Source organism: Prinia subflava, chromosome 5 (genome assembly GCF_021018805.1).
Source record: "Prinia subflava isolate CZ2003 ecotype Zambia chromosome 5, Cam_Psub_1.2, whole genome shotgun sequence".
Lineage (NCBI taxonomy): Eukaryota > Metazoa > Chordata > Aves > Passeriformes > Cisticolidae > Prinia > Prinia subflava.
This window is the reverse complement of record NC_086251.1, coordinates 30,843,035-30,861,961: the sequence shown is the minus strand read 5'-3', so window position 1 is coordinate 30,861,961 and position 18,927 is coordinate 30,843,035. Positions and strand designations below refer to the sequence as shown.

The 18,927-nt window shown below is 38.0% G+C and overlaps 1 protein-coding gene across 1 annotated transcript in view; it reads left to right on the top strand.

Moving 5' to 3' along the window:
* The window catches only part of PALS1 (protein associated with LIN7 1, MAGUK p55 family member), a 54,926-nt gene extending 36,128 nt beyond the window's left edge, over nt 1-18,798 (top strand). The window contains exons 4-14 of the mRNA XM_063398772.1: nt 3,073-3,150; nt 3,837-3,983; nt 4,613-4,774; nt 7,868-7,945; nt 8,767-8,950; nt 10,005-10,076; nt 10,534-10,605; nt 11,310-11,477; nt 12,190-12,392; nt 13,664-13,774; nt 15,741-18,798. Coding sequence (XP_063254842.1) covers nt 3,073-3,150; nt 3,837-3,983; nt 4,613-4,774; nt 7,868-7,945; nt 8,767-8,950; nt 10,005-10,076; nt 10,534-10,605; nt 11,310-11,477; nt 12,190-12,392; nt 13,664-13,774; nt 15,741-15,917 — 1,452 coding nt within the window. The 3' untranslated portion in view covers nt 15,918-18,798. The remainder of the gene's footprint in view (nt 1-3,072; nt 3,151-3,836; nt 3,984-4,612; nt 4,775-7,867; nt 7,946-8,766; nt 8,951-10,004; nt 10,077-10,533; nt 10,606-11,309; nt 11,478-12,189; nt 12,393-13,663; nt 13,775-15,740) is intronic.
* Nucleotides 18,799-18,927: the final 129 nt, after the last annotated feature.

Below are 18,927 nucleotides of genomic sequence, written 5' to 3'. Positions count from 1 at the left end.
GAGTGTGTGCCCCAGTTTAAAGCTACAGACACGTTTTGTTTGAGGCTTTGTACTGTGGAAGAGAACATCTCTTAACAGGAATAGGTGTTTTACAACACAATTGCACAATGCAACATGAAAGTGTTTCCCTTTTAAAAAAGGAATGATTAATATTATTTAGGGTTTTAAAATTTTCTAGTCCTCTTTAGAAAATTGTTAAAATTAGTAGTATGCATGTACAGCTAATTTTCCCACCAATTCTGATAACCAGCCACTAACAACTCAAGGTTTTTCTTTTCTTTTTAAGAAACTCAAATTTAATTCAATTGAATTAAAAAGGTGGAATGAAGCACTTAAGGAATTTGAGAAAGATTATCTTAATGTAATGGGGTGTACTCCAAGTCTCAAATAAAAATAGCCAGTAAACATCAAATGTAATTAAATTGATTTTAAATCCATTTAAACTTGCCCAAGATGGGGCAAGGATTATGGGAACGTGGTCTGAATCTCGACCTTGTAAGAATATTTGATACAGCATTCAAGACAGTTTATAACTTGCCCTGTAACAGCACTTACTAAATACCTTAAAGACATTCCTGCTATAAAATATGCTTAATAGGCTCAGTTTATATAGACTATGTTCCTAAATGTTTTGGACTTGCTACAGATCAGTACTGTTGAGGGGATGCACTGGAAGCTCCTAACTTCTGGTGTGAGTGCACTGGAATGGGTATGAGTGTTCCATCTGACAGTCCTGCTCACCCACCAGTAAACAACAGAATTTTGCAGGGGCACTTGATTTCTGAATGCTTAATATCCAGCACATGCCTCCATCATACATGCCTACAAATTGTGGTGTGTGTAATGAAACCAAATTAATATCTTGGGGGGGCGGGGGGAGGTTCTTGAACTGAAGGTAACATGACTAACAATAAAAACTAGTCTGAAGAGTTGAGGAAATACAGTTATTGCCACATACTCAATGTGGATCATCTATGCTATAGGTAGTGTGTCACTTCTGGAATGACAGACTTCTTCAAGTTTCTTAGTCTGATAAAGTTGTGGGATTTATTTCCATGAGTTACAAAGGACTCTGACAAGCAGCACTACTGCTGCAGTAAGTGGTGTATAGGGCAGCCTGAAGCTTCCCTAGGGCTTCATCAAATAAACAAATGAGAGATGTATGTTTTTCTTAGAGGAGGGGGGGAGGGATATTAAAATTTTTAATAATCAAATTATTCAAAGCAGAGATTTAACTTGAATAAAGGATGTCTAGTGCACACAAAGTAACTGGTTCAACCAGATTGCTTTCTTTTCCACTGTCAAATCCCCAGCCTCTGACCTTGCGTTCGGAAGATTGTGTTCCTTGCAAGATTTCCAAGTTGCTTTCTGAGTAGGTTTTCCTATTAAAAGATCATAAAGATTTGATAAATAATGCTTTAAGGCTTCTTGTGGCTTCTTCAAGAAAGGAATTCAAAATCCCTTGAAAGTTAGAGACCTCACATTAACCTTTATGAGAAAGTTTTTTGTATAGAAGAACCTTTTCTTCAAAGGAGAGGAAAACTTGTCAGTGAAATGTCTTTTGCAGTGTTCTGTTTGCTGTGTGGCATCCTAGAATTCAGTTTAAGCCAGGTGTAATACCTTCCTGTCTAATTTAGACATATGACTAAAGTCAGGACTTAGTGGATCTGAACTCTTTCTGTTCTCTGTGATTTTAAAGAAACCAGTTTAAAAATTGTTTAAATCTGGCTTCTTCTTTGACCATTTTAAGCCATACTACATTTGCTCACCATCAGACATGTTCTAGGGATGTCAGAAAGAGGACTTTTGGAGGTTGTGGCAGTTTCATTGCAAAGCACAGGAACATGTTCAGTGTGACAGTTCACTTGTCAATGTGAGGATCTTGCTCCATGGGCACAGTTCATTTAGTGGCTTCTCCTAGAATTTAAAAATACCTTGACTTGAAACTTTCCAGTGCTGTTGTCTGGTAGCATCCAAGATAGTTGTTATCATTTCTGTAGATAATTGCTCCTAGTATAGAGGCTTTTCCAACCATTAGACATTGTTGGATCATAAAGCTGAATTATTTTCTCTTTGAAACTTTTGGTTTCTTGATTCTCTGATGTCACATGACCTCATCTGTAACAGTCAAAAGCTCTTGAACAAAATGTTTTTTCTTTCTGTGAAAGCTGCTGCTCTGATTTGCGTAAGCTACTCTTGATGTCTTTGGCTTCATTTGTTGCACTTGTGTGCCTTTGGTAAGGTTAGGCCTGAGGATAATGGCTTTGGAAAGTGTCTTCCACCTCACCTTTCCATAAGAGGACTTCCCTGCTCTTGGGTCTCTGTATGAGCATACCAGGAATTGCAAGAGATGATGGCAAGGCTCATTTGGTAACTGTATGAGAAGGAAAACCTATTCTGGCACCTGAAACTGCTTGAGCAAAAACTATCCTTGTGTTAGTGTGGATTATTTTGGAACCAGCCAAAGAAATCAGGTTTCCAGGGAGGGACCTTTTGAAGTTTTGATTTGGGCACTTCCTGAGGCAGCTCCAGTATGCATTGCAAAACCTGTCTCGGAATCTTTGGCCTTGCTGTTGATGGAAAAAGTTTGCGTAATAAGAATATGATAATCTGCTTTTAAGGAAGAGGAAGGCTAGTCACATTAATAAGAAATCACTCCAAATTAAAAGCCCAGGATAATCTCATAATACACTTCATTGTGACTGATTTTACTGACATGAAATCACTAACTTTCGCTGTCTAGAGTTGGTTTTTTTTTTTTGTATGCGTCTTTGTGATACGTGAGCTCATTGCCAGTCTCTGGTATTGACAAATCTGTGTGAGATACTGGATACCAGCTTAGATTTGGTAGATTATTGCTGAGGCAAGATGTACTAGGTTAGTCCTGTGGTCTCATTGCATGGTCTCCTGAAGTGTACCAGACTAATCAATCAGCAGTAGTGTAACTACATGGATATACGTTACTTCCAGTAAAATGAGTAATTGCAGCTAGGGGACTGTGCTTGAGTAGGAGAGGGAGGATTAGTAAATCACTGGCTACATTTAGAGTTTTACTGCTTGATTTCTTTTTAGGTACAGAGTGTTTTGAAACCCAGCCATCATAAGGATGGACAGGAGCTTAATGCTTTGCTGAATGCCCCTCACATGCAGGTAAAACAAAATGAAACTTCTAATCTAATGGATCTATTTCTTGATGCTGTTTTCAGTGTAACTTATTTTTTTGCCTTGGGCTGACTGGGCAAGGATTTTATTCCTCAATCCTTATTTTTCTAGGATAAGGAATTTACAGTTTCCAGAAACTAATGGAAATTTTTAATGAAGTGTAGTGCATAATTGTATTCAGCCCTTGCTATGGTCTATATGTATTACAGGGTGATTTACACATAAACAATTTAGCAGTAGGTCACTGGGAACAGAGCAACACATGGGCTGCTTTGCTTATCTTTTCTTAACTTTGGCAGTTGCTTCATGCATAATTTAGAGTGCATAAAGGAAATTTTGTCCTGGGGCGGGTATGTAAAAGTAGTTTTCTCTGTGAAACTTATTCTGAGTCTGCAGACACATACATAGTAAACCAATGTCTGGCTTTTTAGTACAGGCAAGATAGAAGTACAGTCACAGTTGTGCTCAGAATTGCTTTTTTATTATTTTCGAGTCTGAAATTTTGAAAACGAGTGGGTGCCACATAGCTGTGATGAGTTTTTTAATTGCCTGAGTCAGTTTGCAATGTTCTATAACCTGCAGAGACTGTTGAAATTGCAGAATTTCATCTACTATTTTATATGCATATCAAGTGTGATATTTTCTGTAACTAAGCTGATTTTGTTGAACACTAGGCACTTCTACTGGCTCATGATAAGGTCGCAGAACAAGAAATGCAACCAGAGCCTATGACAGATGAAAAGATTTATGAGAATGTTGGCATGTATGGAGGGGAGACAGTTAAAATAGTTCGCATTGAGAAAGCTCGGGATATTCCATTGGTAAGTACTGGTGCTTGCTCAGTGTATGTAAAGGAAGTATTCCTTTTTGTCCTTTCCAGATTGCTATGAAATGTTTGGAATTCAATTGTGAAGGTAATGTTTAACTTGTAAACACTCTGCGTCCCTGCAAAATGAGAAGCAGTCACAGACAGCAACCTTGTGTTTAACTTGAATTGGGCAGTAGCCATACTACTACGTAAAACCTGTACACCCTCTGTCAACTTGGGTTTTGACAGATCTTCTTGGCAAGAATCACTATGCCAAGCTTGCTGCAAGGGAGCTTAAACTTCATGCCAGCCAGGTGTAGGTTTTTTGGTTGGCTGGTTTCTGGTTTGGGGTTTGTTTAGCAGTTATGATCTGCTGTTTGCATCTTTCAAATAAAAATTTCCTTAGGACTATGTTTACAAAAAAATAATCTTATGGTGGGGAGCAATTAAATTCTTCAGGCCTTAGTGGAGGCTGAAGGAGTTAAGCAGTGGCTTCTTTGAACTGGAGCATTGTGTGTATGCATCCAAGCTGTTACATGCATTCTCTTTCAGCAGAGTTTTTCCACTGGCTTGGAATATATACAATAGATGGCTTTGAGTTTCATATACGTAATAAATTCAGAATGTGTTGCTACTACACAGGGTGCTACTGTTCGCAATGAAATGGATTCTGTTATCATCAGCCGAATAGTCAAAGGAGGTGCTGCAGAGAAGAGTGGGCTGTTACATGAAGGGGATGAAGTTCTGGAGATCAATGGCATTGAGATCCGTGGAAAAGATGTTAATGAAGTTTTTGACTTGCTGGTGAGTTGGAACACTTCTTGTTTTCTTTGCAATAAATACTCGTTTCATAAGTGTGAAGCCTGTTGACTCTGCTTGTCATTTTAGTCATATTTATCCTGAAAAGTATTTTCATTCTGGTAGCTGGTGTTCATCTGTGGAGGTCCATTTCAAGTTTTCTTTCTGACACACAGGATGATACTGATAAGAATAATTGCAGTTATCTACAAAAGTGAAACATACAAATGTGGAAGCATCAAGCTGTTATCTGTACACTTCTCATGATTTCTAAGAAAAACTTTGTTTAGCTCTGAAAAAGCATCATTTTTCATCTTTGTCTCTGATTCAGTCCACAAGCAGTAAAAGTGTCTGGTTTGGAGGTAATTTTCTCCATAGCAGCTAAACTGATGCTGCCTTTTAGGCTGGGTTTAGACTGAAACAGTGCTGATAGTGCACCAGTGTTTTGGTTGTTGCTGAGCAGCGCGTGCACAGTGCCAGGGCCTTCTCTGTTTCTCACTCTTTTCTCTGCCTGTGACTGCCTGAGTGAGCAGGAGCTTAGGAGGGGACACAGCTGGGACAGCTGACCCAAACTGAGCACAGTGATGGGAATGGCCAGGTAATGTTAGGCTGAGCAGTAAAATCTGGGTGTGAGTGATTGCTTTTGCATCACTTGTTGGGTTGGGGTTTTTCCACTTCATGATTAGACTGTTTTTACCTCGACCCATGAGATGTTTTTCTTGCATTTGGTCTTCCAAGTCTCTCCCTTAACCTGCTGGGAGAGAGGAGTGCATTAGGAGCTGGTTGGTGCTTAAGTTGCTGGCCAGAGTTAACCCACCACAAATTTTATCACACAGGACCTTTACATGAGTAGATTTACTACTCTTTCACTCCTGATAAAAGCCCTTTTGTCTAGCAGTTTACTGCATAGATGTTTTCTTGTCTATTACACCATTTATGACAAAATTATACTTTAGTTTAAAAGCAGCTAGGCAAGAAATCCATCAGGAATTAATAAATTAGAGATAGTCACTTTCAAAAAGGCCCTGTGAGAAAAATACCAAAAGCTGGCAATTACCACCAGTATTTTCTGTTGTCCAATTGCATTTCTTTCATTCTTTTCCCTGGTACCTGCTTTGGATCAGTGTCCAAGACACCTGGAACCCAACTCTGAATTGGGTCCAATTGCAGCAGGCAAGACCATTCTGTCAAAGTGAAAACAGATAAAAATGATATTTTTTAGAGGTTAATTAATAACTTTGGCACAAAACATTAGAAATATCAACTAGGACTTATTTAGTAGGGAGTTTGAGAGAAAAAAAAAAAGAGGAGACATATTTAGTAAATCTTCAAATTCCTTAGGTTTGTGCTTTAGAGACAAATCAGAATCTGGACAAAGAGTTAGGTTCAGCTGTGGGCTGTATGTTGTGGGAAGAATATGCAGCAAAATCCATTGATGAGGTCTTACGGCACAGTAAGACACTGGTTTGTAATCAACAATTTCCATCTCCACTTGGACTGTTTTCTAAAATTTGCGGCTAAAATTTTTCATCTGTTGCATACAGTGAGGTCAAGTGGAAGGAAGTAGAGGCAGAAATATGTGAGATTTGGGGGATTTTGGTTTACTGTTTTTAAATCAATTAGAAAGATGCTTACAATTCTCTGAGAAGCCTTGAATGTCTGTGGGGTTTTTGGATCAGATCTGAGATTCTTTATGTTTTGTAATTGTCTCCATTGCCATCTGTATTTTTTTAAAGCAATGTTTAGCTAAGTCCTATGCCTCTGAAAAGAGTAGTTTGGAGGTGATTGACAGGTAATTCAAGTCTGGCAGTTTAGTTCTCTGCAGAGGGCTTATTCTGCTTATTCTGCTCCTGAACAGCTCCTGCAACCTACAGGTAAAAAACAAAAGGTATAAAGCTACAGTACATTAACAAAAGAGAAAACCAATTTGAGGAAATTAAAAACAAAATAAACACAACTTTGTGGATTTTGAAAATATATTTTTAATGCAACTAATTAAAAATTATTTTTAATCCTTTGTATGTCACCATTTTTACTTTGTAATCTGTAAATGAAGTTCTGAAATGCTTCAGACCTCCAAAATGCTTCAAACACACACAGGAGAAAGAAATAACTTCCCTCCTTAGTTTTGCCTCACTGCTTGCTACTCAAGTGATAATAAACTCCATGTGACTTCCAGACTAGGCTGTTCACATGATCACTGTGAGATTATATACATTCCTCGTGGAACTGTGCATGCTGATTGAAAATCACGGATTTTCCTTTCTTGCAGCCGCATCGTGTTGTGTTCAAGTTACATTTACTCTATTTAAGCCTTTGTTCTGAATTTCCTGAGATACATGCATTTTCCTGTTTTATACAGGATAAATTGCTGTGTTATGCTTCATAGAATGGTGTATAGGTAGTGAAATACCTCTAGACCTTGTCACAGGTTGTCACTTGAACTTTATCAAGATATTTTTGTGTGCAAACCCATTATGCAAATGGAAGTATGTGAACAAAGAAGATAAAGACAAGACATTTATTATGTTCCACTTTCTTATCAAGGTTGATTGCAGTGTTGGTACTGAACACTTTACATATGCAAGATTTGAGTATGTTAGCTAAATTTTTAAACAGTGTTTTGTATTCTTTACTAAAATTAACAGCATAAAATCATAGTAGAAATGTTTAGATTTGAAAGCACTGTTCCATTTAAACAATTCTAGAAAAATTAATTTTTTAAAATATATTTTTCATTCCAGTGGAGACCCACTTGTTTGGTATTCTTGAACAGAACAAGAGAATATTATCCATTGTCTCTGAAGTCTCTGCTTGACAGAACAGCAGCTGCCTCATTTCAAATAGAAATAGTTTATATTCAAGAAAGCTAGGCTTTTAAAATCTGAGTATCAGCATTTAGCTTTCTAGTCTTACTAAATCACTGTGGCTGTACCTGTACTATGTATTTTAAACTAGACAAAAAGGTAGATGATGTACTGTTAGAAACAACTTCTAATGGGACTTTTTAAGGCATTTTCTAAAATGTATTATCTATTACAATTCTTAACCTTAAGTCATATTTGATACTGTATATGAAGAGTCTATTTTATTTCTCAGGCTGACATGCACGGTACTCTGACGTTCGTATTGATTCCCAGTCAGCAGAGCAAGCCACCTCCGGCCAAGGAGACAGTTGTAAGTAGCTCCAGAGTGTCCTTGTGCTTGGTGAAACATACTTGTTTTACCAGTAGTGTGTAAAAAGTTCTTCTGCAGGTCCTTTACATTGTGGAACAAACCCAAAACTTAGCCATTTAAATTGATTTTAATTCAGTCAGACTGACACCTGAATTAACTGTTGAAAATGATTAAGGATCTTATACTGAAACTCTTAGTACAATTTTAACTCAGTGTCTGAAAGAAATTGTAAAAGTACAACTTTGTGTCATTCTGAGCTTCTTATTCTGAATCTCTGTATTTTGTGTGTGTCTATATATAAATATGTATATATGTATTAAAAAAACTTGAATTATCAAAACTTGTAAATGTACTTTGGGAGGAAAAGATAGTTTTAACAGTTTGAAGAAAGAATGCCCAGTCATTAATGATTGGTGACAAAATACTTTACAAGTGAAACTTCACTTAAGGCCCTGCAAATGGGTTTCAGTCTGGGTATTTATTAGGTACTTTAACCAATCAAAATACCTCTGATAATTTTTGAATGCTGAGAGCTTCAATCAGTAGCGAGGGGGGGGGGGGGATTGTCTCCTACAATGGTGAGGAAATTGGATGTTAAATTCAAGCCTTTCCATCCAACCTAGCACAACTGTGTCTTTTCCATTGTTAACCTGATGATTCCATTTCAGTACCTCCTGTATGCTCCACATGAAGTTTCCGTTTTATAGAAGCTTGGAGTTTTTGTATATTGTAGCTCTAATGCAATCCCAGGAAGACAAGGCTTAATTCTTCAGAAGTCACTGGGGTGTTTTTCTGCCTTTTTAACATTTGATCTCCTGCAGATACACGTCAAAGCGCATTTTGACTACGATCCCTCTGATGACCCGTACGTCCCCTGCCGAGAGTTAGGCCTGTCTTTTCAAAAAGGTGACATACTCCATGTGATCAGTCAAGAAGATCCAAACTGGTGGCAGGCTTACAGAGATGGAGATGAAGATAATCAGCCATTGGCGGGCCTTATCCCTGGTAAATAAAGCTCTAGGAAAAGCTTGACGGTCAGTCAAGTTAGTTATCATAGCCACACAGGAGCAATACTCAGGTTTTCAAATATTTGTGTACTCCTAAACATCTATTGCCTTAAATATATCTATCTTTGAACCATTTGTAACAGAGCCTACTGTCGGGCATCACCATGTCTGGAGTTAAATGCAGAGTACTGCTTTCACTGCCCCTTTCAGGAGCTACTCCTCTTCCTTCATTCCTCCACCGTGGGGACTGCAGATTCAGAGTTCCCTCTGCCGGCTGCAGCAGAGATTTGGAACTGCAGCCCACTTGTTCTCTGGAGATGGGCACAGCTCTGAGGTTTCCTGCCTTTCTCAAATAAACTGCTTGATACAATACCTATTTGCAGTCAGTTTTCAGCATGTTTTCACTTAACAAAGTGCTTCAGTTACTTATGCCAGTCAGAATTCCTTTCTCACTGTTGGGGCCTTTGGGTAATAGGGTTTTCAGACACTGAAGTCTGTTCATACTCTCTGCATTGTAATATGTAATATGTATTGCAGCCTAGTTCATTAGAGATCTGCTGCTCTGTTAAACACAGCGAACAAAATTTTTAAACTTTGTCACAGGTTGTCACTTGACTTTTCAAATTCCATTGAAATCCCACTGTAACTTCATGATGCTTGAATAAGTTGAGAGAAACACTGATGTAAATACAGACTAATCTATTTTAAATTGAAGTTCAAAATATTTAATATAAACAGAACACATTTGACATAGAAAAATAATTAGAAAATTACATCATCATAGTGGGGAAATGTAGTCTTTCCAGGCAAAACTGTCTAGTATACTACAAATGCTCTGCAAGTCTCTCTTGATTAATGTATTTTTTGAAGTAATAAATCAGTTTTGCAGCCATTTTGGTTTATCTTTTAAAATTTCTTTTGTATGTTACATTCTACTAGAACCTTCAGAGATGTAAAAGCTTAGGAAAGTCAAATGAGTAAGTCATTATGAAAAGGCATGGAAATGGTTTCTAAATGTTAATGACTCTTGTGCTTTTTTTTAATGCATCAAGGAAAAAGTTTTCAGCAACAAAGAGAAGCAATGAAGCAAACCATAGAAGAGGACAAGGAGCCTGAAAAATCAGGTGGGATATATGCTTTTGTAGTTAAAAAAATCTCCTGTAGCAGTGTTAATTAGTGTTGTATGGAACCTTGCCCTGGTGAAGTTGTAGAACGTTCTCCTTCTGTGTTTTTTCTTTGTAATACAAGTGGGATGATTCTTTGAAATTCGTCCTGTAAATACAAGTCTGAATTTAACACCTTGTTGTATAAATCAGGTGGGTTTTTCACAATTATGTGTGATGTAATTAGAATGATGTAGAGAATTTGGAAAGCCCTTTTTTCGTAAAGAATTTCATCTGCCATGACTTAGTTGAAGTCCTTGACATTTGCTTAATACACCAAAGCATTATAATCAATGAAAGGATATTATGCCTTTTCAAAACTGCAGAATAAATTCTCCACTTTAAAGATCCAAAACCTGGGCAGAATAGGAAGATTTTTGTATGGGTGTTTGATTGTCATAATTTTTATTTTGGTTAGGAAAACTCTGGTGCGCGAAGAAAAACAAAAAGAAGCGGAAAAAGGTTTTATACAATGCAAATAAAAATGATGGTAAGGAACAACTTTTGCACAGTATATGTAATTATAAACAACTATAAAAGATTGTGAAGAGAATGCTGAAATTCAGGATATGGTGTTAGAAATGCTAGCAGTAAGTTCTGTGTAAGAGCAATGCTATGTTGTGTTGCAGCATTTTCTCAAAGATGTAAAAGAAGTGAAATGATTTGTAGGGTCATTTAGTGTCTCTAATAAAGATCAGATAAGGGAAAAAACCAGATGGCTTTTTAGGCATAGAAGCACTCATAATTTTACAATGATGAACCAATTTATTACAGCTTGGTAATATCTCACTGCATAATTGTATTTCATAAATGGAAACTTCTTGGCAGATTTTATAGGTTTCTTATACTCTGTTCTTACAAAAGTACTTTGGGATTGGGATGATGGTTGCTGCCATTGGATGTAAAGTGTTACTTTTGTACTAGAAACTTGTTTTTTGGCAAAAAAAGTTTTTTCTTGGGTTTATGCTACTAGTTGGATGAAGAGTAGTAAGTGGAAACTTACTTTTTTCCCCAAGAACGGGACAAAATTCTCATCTTACTGGGCACATGATGATCTTTGGCTTCTGTTGCTTTGGTGACTCAGAGTTAGTTGCTGGGCAGTCAGGAACTGTCTGAAATCTGATCCTGCATGACAGGCAATACATGGCTCTGACAGTAGGGTATGTTGTGACTGTTGGATTGTTCTCTCTCAAGATTATGACAATGAGGAAATTTTGACCTACGAGGAAATGTCCCTGTACCATCAGCCAGCGAACAGGAAACGCCCCATTGTTCTGATTGGCCCGCAGAACTGCGGCCAGAACGAGCTGCGGCAGAGGCTGATGAACAGCGATGTGGATCGCTTTGCCTCCGCCGTGCCCCGTGAGTGTGACAGCGCATGAGCTCCTCGCGCGGAACCTGGGCTGCACACAAATCCTGTTGTGTTGGAAATAGGAGCCTGGGGGGTTGGGGCACGATATATTGAGCTGTTGAGAACAGGGAAGTTAGTGCAAATCCAGTGTTACAAACACGGTGTTCTAGAGACATTATTATAAGACATGCATTTATATTGGTTTGAATTAAATTGGAGTGAGTTACAGAAGTTCAAAAAGAAACCAGTATATTGGTCAAAAAAATTTTCATCCAATGTCCTGCGTAAATTTAAATTTAGGTGGAGGTGGCTTTAGTGCCCTCCCAAACCACTTGTGTTTCAGTGAATAATATATTTTTAATGTCTAATGTACCCTAGATAATGTTTACAAACAACTTAGCAATATATATTTGTTGAAAAACAACTAATAGCTGTTTTCACATTCAGAACACAACTACACAGTTAAAACTATTCATTTTGTAGTTTACTATTTTTCTCTCTAGATAATGTAAAAGAGACCTCTAAATTAAGTTTGAGAACTTAATCTGACCAGGGGTATTTATCATAGAAAATCAAATACCCAAATTTCATGGGTATTTCCTTTGTTGGGTTGGGGAGGGTATGGGAGGTGTATTTGCATGATCAGCAATATGCCTGCTGAGAGAAAAACTTTTTTTTCTTCAGTTCTCTCTGTGTATCACGGTCTCAATTTCTTTTTTGTAGATACTACTCGGAGCAGGCGAGAGACGGAAGTGGCTGGCAGGGATTATCATTTCGTGTCCCGACAGGCCTTTGAGAGTGACATCGCTGCAGGGAAGTTCATTGAGTATGGCGAGTTTGAGAAGAACCTCTACGGTACGAGCATAGATTCCGTGCGGCAAGTCATCAACTCGGGCAAGATATGCCTTCTAAATCTGCACACCCAGGTATAGCAAAGCTCCTGCCTGCCATGTCTCAGTTGTAGAAGCTGCTGTGAATATCTGTAGAGCTCTATCTGGTTTAGACAATGAGCGTGTTTTCAAGATCCATGTTAATGTTTATGCCAGGTTTTCTTTCACTGATGCTCAGTTGACTCTATTCAGTTTCTTGTTTGCAAATATGCACACCTTTATCTGTGCCGCAGGTGATAGGGGCCTTTGGTTTCACCAGCTTTAAGTATCTGGAAACCATCTAAATCTTGCATCCCTCCATCTTCTAATTATTTTGTGATCTCTGGGGCTTCTGAAGATAGAGAGGACATTGTTTGTGATTATACTTGGAAATTGCATTTCAGGAATGTTTTTGCAGTTTCCAAATACAGTTCAGAAATGAAGTACATCACATAACAGTATTGAAAAACCATTAGCTGTGACCTTTTGGTTATGCAGAGAAAAACTATGCTTGCACACCTCCATTAGGAAATTTAGTCAAACATGGTAAAAGGCTGAGTCCTGGAATGCAGCCTGTTTTCTGACACATATGACATGTATGATTGCTGCTGCTGTTGTAGATGCTGCAAAAGAAGTCCTAAAACTCAACCACATCAGTAAAATCTGGTAGTATTGAAGCTATGATTAGTCATCAACTAGTCATCACCAGCTAGGACCATGTGATCTTAGCATAGCTCATGGGTATTGCAAAGCATGTCATGAGATGAAAAATCATACCTCCTTAAAAATTTATCTAATTCTGTGGCTATAAAAATTTATCTCAGAGACAAGTTGTTTATCCCAAGACAAACCTGACAAACAAAATGCTACACATACAGTAATAGTGCATCTGATACCTTGTACTTTAATCTTCAAAACAGAAAAGGGTAAATTGTAGTTTTTTCAAGTACACTGTAATATTTAAAGACTCTTCTCTCTGTTTGAAACTGATACCTTTCCTTAGCGTTGTAAGATACTTAGTTCAATGTAGCTGACCTTTTTATTGTTTTGGACACCAAAAGATCTGTTCCTTCAGTTAAGTTATGAAGAATATTCTTGAACAAAAGTAAATATTTCAGTTTCATGAAGCTGAAAAATGTTGGAATATAAATTTCATAGGAAATGGTGTCTGAACTCTGAATACTGTTACAGTTAATTCTATTGCTGTTAATATATTGTACAGTTGTTGTGTTTGAAGAGTATGTTATCAATTACAGAATGTGAATAGTGCATCAATAAATGCCCTTTTCCTGGGTGGAACTGTGAAATATTTAATGCTATTTTTGCAGTCACTGAAAACACTACGGAACTCTGACTTGAAGCCATATATTATATTTGTTGCACCACCTTCACAAGAGCGACTACGTGCTTTATTGGCCAAAGAAGGGAAAAATCCCAAGGTAAGGTGTCCTACGGTTCTTCTGAAACCATGCAGGGTTTGGTGAGAAAGTGCACCTGCTCTTTCCTTGGGATGGGGACACAGTGCTGCACTGGCGTTACCACTGCAGTGAACCAGTGTAGTTGTGCTCCAGGTTGGTAGGCAGACCATGCCAAGGGAAGGGTTCATTCAGGATAGTTTTGCCTGAAGAGATGTGAGAGGTGTCAGACAAGAGAATGAACTGCTAATTCTGTAATCCTGGGGCACAGTGTCTGTGCATTGGGTTCCCTGCACATGGGCACAAAAACATGATCTTTTATTTCAAAACTGTGGAAAACCCAGTTTTGTCCTCAAGTAAACCTGGGAGTAGTTCTGTGGAGTAAAGGATTACTGGTTTTCATTTCAGGACCTACCTGCCTTTGGAAAAGCATTTACTTGAAAATCCAAAACTCTTAAGATAAAATTATTTTAATGCTTGATCTTGTGGGATCACTCTTCATTTTTAACCAGTCATGTCCAAGATCCGAGCTTATGAGATTATTTAGTTACTCAGAAGTTAGTTCTGCAGAATGGACTTGAAAACCAAAGATAAAACCAGGACATCTGAGAGCTCGGAAAAGTTCCTTATGGAACTTTTATGGGATAGGTTCATCATCAGCTTTTTAACTGAAATCTACCCTGTTTGGCAGGCGCCCTTTACCACCACAGTAACTTCAGAGCACTGAGCATGATGCAGTTCATACTAAGGAAAAACAATCTTCCCACCATAACTCACAGTTACTCCTGACACAGCTGTTGGTCAGGAATCATAACACTGTGTTCTATGGTTTTACTCTCCTTGTTTGATGCAAGGGTGATTTATTACTTGTGTGCAAGATTTAAAAGTCCGTTAAAGTCCAAGTGTTGAAACAGAGGCAACTTCCTTTTTTTTTCTTTTGCTGCCCCTGAGTCAAATTTAACCACAGTCTTTAAATGAGTCTTTCCTCCTTTATGTTTATGCAATGAGGGGAACTTTATTTTATATAAATATTGCATCTTATGTATGTTCTGGATTTCTATTGCAATAGTCTAGGGATCCATTTGCAATAAAAAGGAATGCATTTCTTGGTGTTACACTGGGCCTGTTTTCTTTTTGATTAATTGTACTAGAGTTAGATTTATTTCAGTTGGGTACGTGCTACCAAGTTAAACCCTTCCCTGATAAAGAAAAGATTATTTTTTGCATGTATGCCCTGATGTTGCTCTGATTTTACCAAGAGTGCGTAATGACTAAGAAAAAAATCCTGAAGGCCTGAAGTTCCTTTTGAAATATTGTCCCTGGAATATTAACTCAAAAATTATACCTGAAAATTTCTTTATACAATACAAAAATAAGCTTAGAAAAATAAACACACTTTTACAATCTAAGTGTAAGAAAAAATCTGAAATCAAAACACTTCTACTACTGCCTTTGTGTCATTTATCTACACTGCAATATTCTTGCTTTTGAGATACTCCCTTCTTGTTCCCAGATAGTGTTTTCTGTATTTCTGCAATGTTATTCACCCAATGTTATGGTAATTTGGTCAACTCAGATGTGTAACTCGCACTGTGTGTGGCTGTCACTGCAGTGTAGTGAACAGTTGTCACCAGTGACAGCTGTGTCCTTTGGCTGTCAGGTGCTGGCAGTGCCAGCAGAACGCTGCCGTGTTCGGCACGTTCAGACTTTGTCTGACACCGCCTCTGCTCTCCCCGGTCTCCTTCCGTGAGATCAGTGTTGTGCCATGAGCTGTGCTAGATCTTCCTCGTTCTCTTCAGCCTGGGCAGTTATTTCCTCTTTGCCACTCATGGCCAATCAGGAGAGTCTTGGAGGCCCTTAGCCCGAGGGTTGAGTGTTCCTGGAAACTTTTCAACAGCCAACAGCAACACCTGAGAGTTTGTGTGAAAAAATGGAGTTGTTGCCGTGTGACACTTACACAGCGACACTAACTCTCTGTTTCTGACTGCAGCCAGAAGAGCTGAGAGAAATCATAGAGAAGACAAGGGAGATGGAACAGAACAACGGCCACTACTTCGATACAGCAATTGTGAATTCTGATCTTGATAAGGCTTATCAAGAGTTGCTTCGGTTAATAAATAAGCTCGACACAGAGCCCCAGTGGGTGCCCTCCACCTGGCTACGATGAGAGCAGCTGCAAGGGACAAATGGACTTCAATCGAGTTACCTTTCCAAGCAGATCGTGTGGAGGTCTGCCCAGTTCTGGTGTAAATGCATGTGAGCTCTAGACCTCAGTGGCAGCATCTTCTGCCAGTGAAATTGCGTGTTACTGAAAAATACACTGATCAGTTTGTGAGCCAATTTAACTGATCTAAAGATTGTCCAAGCTTTCTTTCTCTGTGGTCTAGAAATGGAAACCATGTCAGTACTAAATTCTAAAGCTTTAGATAGATTTTTTTCTAGCAACTACTTTTATACATCCACCTTTTTTAACTTAGAATCACCCTTATGACAAAGATTTTAAGTGTGTTTGTGTGTGTATATATATAGTCCATGCTGTCACATAGTTATAAATATGAATGTTATTTAACACTTAACTTAATGACTTTGTGGGACATGATGCTAGTTCAGAAGCATAATTCTACAGATCATTGGGCAGAGAAAAAAATCTACACCTGAAAAATGTCAATGAGAAACCTCTCCTGTTCAAAAAATACACAGAATGAAGATGCTGCTCTGGTCTGGAGCTGCCCTGTGAGGCTTGAGTTAATATTTTATTTCTCAAACATTCCACTTTCTAATAGCACTGTAATTGAAAAATGTGCATAATGTAAATATTTCGATCCATGTGTCTTTTTAGTCAGACTTTTAAAATCAGATTTGACTGCACACTAATTTTAGGTCCAATCAAAGATGAGTATTATATTGAACTTTTAGATGTGATATTTTTATGCTATTTTCTTTAAAACATACTGACTGATTTGAGCCACTGTTTTTCACAGACCTGTAGAGATAGAAAGGCAGAGGTTATATTTTTGTGAAAATACATAGTTATAAGACATGCTGCTTGAAAGTCAACTAAAATTCTCATGTTTTATAACAGAATACTGACTGATACAGACTGATGTGCTGAACATTGGAAGACAGCGGGGTTTTTTAATCTCTGCAAACGGTTCATGTTGTGGCTGTTGGACTAACAGACAACTAACTGGAATTAAAACAGCTGAATGTAGCTACTGTGTTATTGTAATTCACTAGCCAATGTATTGTCCTGCATTTGCTCAGTACTGCAGTGAAAATATGTGTAAAACACTGGTAACTGACTGCAAAGTCACAAGAAAGGGGAATATTTTTAATGGTTAAAACAAAAAACTTGAACCAAGGGAACAAAAGGTAAGGTCTGTATCCTAATGCGTGCAAAGAGGTGGGAACATCTCTGCATCCTCAAATGATTCTGGCTGTGAAGGTTTAACTACTGTGGCTGTACATCTGCAGTAGGGCTGTTGTTGCTGACACTATATGAACAGTAGTATCTTGGCTGGTTTGGGTTTGGGTAGCACTAAGAACCTTAACTGTGAATATCTCTTTTAGCCATAGTGTTTCTTTGTTCCTACAGGTAAAACACTGGAGTTATGTCAATGTGTAGTTCACTCCTGTCTAACATTGAAGGATAAAAAAGGAGTTACTGTTTTCCACTCTGTCTTGCATATATTCTTTCTTAAAATGTTAGTGGAACAAATTCACACCCATAGTTAAAGGGCTCAAAGTATAGAGCAGATATAAAGAAATTGGCATATAACTGTCCTAGGTACTGAACTAATAATCAGTACATTTTTGTATTGAAAAATTGAAGTATAGAGTGGATTCCTGTCTTGCTAGAAAGCAAATTTGCTGGTTTAATAAATATTTAGGGCTGAAAAGCAATTAAGCAATTAGTGGAGATAAGGAATGATGCTTCAGAAAGAAAATGGGGTGGAAACTTGAATATCTTAGTTCAAGTCAGCGTTACAAGTAATATTGTACTACTGTTGGCCTGAGGGCTGGATATTCAAAACTATGGCTTTTTGCCTCACATTGCGGGCATGTTCTCAGTTTCATCCATAGTTTATGACAAAAACAGTGTTCAGGTATATTGGAAAAACTGTATTGATTCTACCCTTTTTAAAGAAAGATGATTGTAGATGTATTAGGCTTCTGGGTATTGAATGTTTCTGGACAAGAAGGTGGAAAGCAGTAAAACATGTTAAGTTAACTTAGCTCAGCTGTGTAGGTGCTGTCCAAATTCTGCCAGCCACAATCAGCTCAAGGTGGTTGCTGAACCCCCTTAGGTATTCAGTGTTTATAGGCAGCATCAGTCTCAGCAACTCATGCCATTAATGTTAGTTCATTCTTGTTTGTCTCCCCAGTTTTTCTGAAATGATGTACAGATTCTGTTTTTGTACAAATGAGCTTTTGAATGTCGACTTAAAGCATATTGCTTCAAGTTCAGCTCTACTCTCTTAATTCCCAAGGCACACAGAACTCACTGACATCCACAGCGAGGTGCTATGGTAGCTTTTAACCAGTGTTAGCTTTGCCTCCTGTTGAAAGGAAGAGCCTGAGCAGCACTGACATATGTACCTGCTGTCCATCTGCTGCCAGCTTGGACCTGCAACTACCTTGTGCAGAAATTATTCCGTCTTGTCTAATGAAGAATGTGTGCTAGTTCCCTGGAGAATAAAAGAAAATACACAGACTTCACTGGTAAAACTGTTCAACCTTTTCCCAGGCTTTGTAGTGAGCTGTATCAGACTGAAATGCATTTTTACCAGTCCAGATTTAATTAAAAATAAATGTTAGATGAATTGCATAAAAAATTTTTGAATGTAATTAAATGTGACTTTTTAAAATATTAGATGGGGGTTCCCTGCCTTAAATAATTAAGGTGACTTTACTGAGACCTGTGGTTAGCCCCACATTGTACTTTTATACATGTATCTGCACTCTGTATTTTGAGACATCATGAACTGCACACTAATGTAAAAATGTAAAATATTTCTAGATTTAAAATAAATCACTGTACAATTTTACTTCTTGTAGTGAATCTTGGGAGTCTTCTTTCTGACACTGTGCTGAATGTGTGAAACGTGCTGTGACCCATCAGTGCCCTACAGGATGTTCTATGCACCTTCTGACACCATCCATCCTGGGGGAGAGGC